General features: G+C 52.2%; 1 protein-coding gene across 1 annotated transcript; it reads left to right on the forward strand.

Moving 5' to 3' along the window:
* Positions 1 to 184: 184 nt before the first annotated feature.
* Positions 185 to 1209, forward strand: LOC119332195 (glycine-rich cell wall structural protein 2-like). Its single transcript, XM_037605371.1, has one exon. The coding sequence runs from the start codon at positions 272 to 274 to the stop codon at positions 920 to 922; it is 651 nt and encodes a 216-aa protein (XP_037461268.1). The 5' UTR covers positions 185 to 271; the 3' UTR covers positions 923 to 1209.
* Positions 1210 to 3678: the final 2469 nt, after the last annotated feature.

The following is a 3678-nucleotide window of genomic DNA, read 5'->3' on the forward strand; positions in this document are numbered from 1 at the left end:
AGAAACTACACCGACCTGTTTCTTTCTCTAATAAGTGTCAAAGAAGGCAACATACAGCACTAACACTAGTACTGTGCTTTCCCCTGGTCCTGGTTTCACACGTATCCCGCGCGTCCAATTAATTCCATAAGTCTACGTGCGCAGTTCATGCACGATTGATCTCGAGCTACCAGGCCATGCACGATTTCGCCCTATAAATACGGCAGCTCTAGAGCACTCACAAACCAACCAAGTACCTGAACCGAGCTAGCAGCTGGCAAGCATCTCGAAGATGGCTACCACCAAGCATTTGGCCATTGCCGTTCTTGTCCTCCTTAGCATAGGCACGAGCACCAGCGCTCGAATCCTCCTGGGATACGGTCCTCGCGGAGGAGGCGGTGGCGGAGGCAGCGGTGGAGGTGGTGGTGCTGGCTATGGTGGATCAGGGTCTGGTTCTGGGTACGGCGAGGGTGGTGGAAGTGGAGGAGGTATTAGCGGTGGTGGATACGGCCATGGTGGTGGCGGTGGAGGCGGTGGAGGTGAGGGCGGAGGCGCCGGTTCTGGGTATGGGTCTGGGGAGGGCTCTGGGTACGGGAGCGGCGCCGGCGGGTACGGTGGCGGCAGTGGCGGAGGAGGCGGTGGCGGCCAAGGTGGCGGTGGTTCAGGCTATGGGCATGGGTCCGGTGAGGGTTCTGGCTATGGCGGTGGTGCTAGTGGTGGTGGTGGCCACGGAGGTGGTGGCGGTGGCGGACAAGGTGGTGGGTCTGGCGGGTGCTCAGGCTACGGTTCCGGGTCTGGCAGTGGATATGGTGGAGCGTATGGAGGCGGCGGCGGCGGCGGTGGCGGCGGAGGTGGTCAAGGTGGAGGCTCTGGCTATGGCTCCGGGTCTGGCTCTGGATACGGTTATGGCTCCGGCGGTGGCTTCGGAAATGGACGCCACTGATCTCACTTTCATGGAAAGCTCAAGTATTCAAGAGTATATAGTTAAAATTCTTCCCGTGAGTGACAGTGATGAGCTTGTTGTTCACTGATCTACTACTACTGAAGATACAAGTTTGAGTGTAATATTGTACTCTGGTGGTGGTTTCTGCTTTACTTATTTGGTGAAGTCCAGTAAATAAGCGATCTTTACAAAGAGATCATCATACTCCTGTATCCATTAATTTCTACAACCCGGATGATTGACAGATCATATAACATACAGTTCCTGAAGAAGGATCAGAGAAACCATTTGCTGAAATCTGTTTCTGAATATATGTTCTGCACATTTTGCAGTTGCCACACACAATTTGTTTACACATGGTTTCAGCCTATAAACCAGCGTGCCTGGATACTGAGACCTCTTTTTTTTGCCGGGCTTGATCTGGCACTTGTCAGCTCACTTTTGTGCAATTTAGAAGGTGGTTTAGTCTTTTAGTGCGACCCTAGACTCTGCAGCCTTTTCTTTTCTTTTAAAAAATGGAGGCAAAGGTTTTGCCTCGTCTCACTAATACATAAGGGGAGGCTAAGAAAGTTGGACGAGGTCCATTACGCCTCAACAAATGAATGAGAAAAAAGATTACTTTCACGGCATCAAAGAGCACAAATGTTTCGTCCCGCAAGAACCCAATTCCTTGCCTCCAATTTGGTGTTGTCGACCAGAATAGTAGGCATAGTGGACTTGTTTCGAAAAACACTTGCGTTTCTCTCATTCCACATCTCCATGTGACAAGCATGAGAAGCGATGAAATGGCCATCCTTCTATGTCCAAGCCGAAGAACTATCGTTGCCCACCAGGCCTGCAGTTTGAGTGTATGTGATTAATATTGTACTCTGGTGGTGGTTGCTGCTTTACTTATTTGGCGAAGTCCAGTAAATAAGCGATCTTTACAAAGAGAAACTGCATGCTCTGCTAGTGGTGAGGTAAACTACTTGAGAAGCTGAATTACCAAAACTCTTATTTCAAATGACAGTTGGACAATTAAATCCAGAATTCCTATGTTGGACCATCTGATCTCAGTTCCATTTTCAATATCAGCGGGACCTACAACCGATGCAGCAAATCTAAAACGTACACCACATACACGCGTTTTAAAAGCCGCCATCATCATCAAACCGCTGACCCATCTTCAAAAAAGATATCCGCATCATCCTTGCCAGTCCGGCCATCCGTCGATGCCACCACCACGCCCAATGGCACCACCTCCCTGCACGCAAACTGTTGAGCATGTCGCGGTCGCCGCCGGTACACAGCAGCACCATACCGCTACCACGATCCGACACAACTTGAAGTCTCTAGAAAATCTGTTGTGTGTAGCACCTCCGAACAGGCATGGCACAGCGTACCACCTGTCGGTCAGGCATGACTTGACATATCCACCGAAGCTCTATGCAAGACGAAGTCGCTCCACCTCCCGCTTGTGTCTTCCTGTCCTGCTCCACAAACGATGCTCCCAACAGAAATGACACCACAGTACCACTATCGTCCGATCTGGAAGATCAGATCCTAGGGTTATCCCCGGAGCAGTACGAGTGGGTCGACAGTAGTTACACGATGATGCTTTCATGAAGGTAATGGCGCAGAACGCTGCCATTGCCCATCGGCGGCTCTGTCTTCACCAGCAACTATGTCTCCCCGACTCACAGCTGGGACTAGATGAGGATCTCGAGATCCGATCACCCAGCCTCAGGCCGACCATCTCCAGCATAGGAGATGACTATCACCGTCGGCTGCACCGGCCAGAACAGATCTGATCGGAGGTGCCATTGACCTGTCCACAATGCCCTCCACGCCGTTGTCGCCGATCCAAAGCCAAATGGCGCGTCGCCGCCGTCCGAGCAGGGCCGGCTGCCACGCCTGCAGCCCACGCCGCGACTCACGACTGGGTCGTCCGCCACGCTTGCAGCCGCCGCCCGAGGCAGGACCGACTACAATGCCGTCGTCTGCCGCAGCCATCGCCCCACACCACAAAGACTAGATCAGTCGCGCCTCCACACGTTAAGGGGCCCCGCAGCACCCCTGAGACGCGGGAGAGAGGGAGTCCCCCGCCACCGCCATTGGCCCCGGGCTTAGCCTGACGGCGTCCCCTGGCGGCGGCGGAGGGAGGGGAGGAGGGAGTGTGCGCCCCCGACAGCTAGGGTTTGGTCGCCGCCCGAGTTGCCCTAGCGGGGAAGACGTGAGGCTGCGGGGTCAAAAAACATCCAAAAGGATCATCCCAAAATGAGTGACTAATAATATGCCAGTATGAATGTGTGTATGGAATATAGCTGCGCTGATAAACCGGTTATTTGATTACTCCTTTTTGAAAAGAAAAAGGGCAAAATGGGAGGAAAAGCATAAAGCAGAGCCAGCACAGGAAACATCAAACTCAAACATGCTCTCTAGAATGTTCAAAAAGGAGATGATAAGTTGATAACCACTAGCACTACAACCATTTCTGGTCCTCATTTCACACGGAATGCGTCCAAACTCTAACCAGTACTGGTATTGGAGTAGATGGCGTGCAGGTGACATGTTCTCAATTGTCTGATGCGACTCTTTTTCTCCTATACAAACCTGCCTACAATTTCATGGGATATGTAATGCATTTTGGCAATTCCTATTTGGCGCTGCAGGCGCCGGTTCCTACTGTTTTTGCTAACCGGCGCCTGCAGCAGCTACTCGCGGGCCGGCCCATCTCGCACCCGTTTTCCTGTTTTTTATACTTTTGGAACGCAAAA

The sequence above is a fragment of the Triticum dicoccoides genome, chromosome 1B, assembly GCF_002162155.2.
Source record: "Triticum dicoccoides isolate Atlit2015 ecotype Zavitan chromosome 1B, WEW_v2.0, whole genome shotgun sequence".
Taxonomy (NCBI): domain Eukaryota; kingdom Viridiplantae; phylum Streptophyta; class Magnoliopsida; order Poales; family Poaceae; genus Triticum; species Triticum dicoccoides.

What these genes read in the sequence shown, in the direction of transcription:
- LOC119332195 (XM_037605371.1), top strand. Translation starts at nt 272, where the DNA reads ATGGCTACCACCAAGCATTTGGCCATTGCCGTTCTTGTCCTCCTTAGC.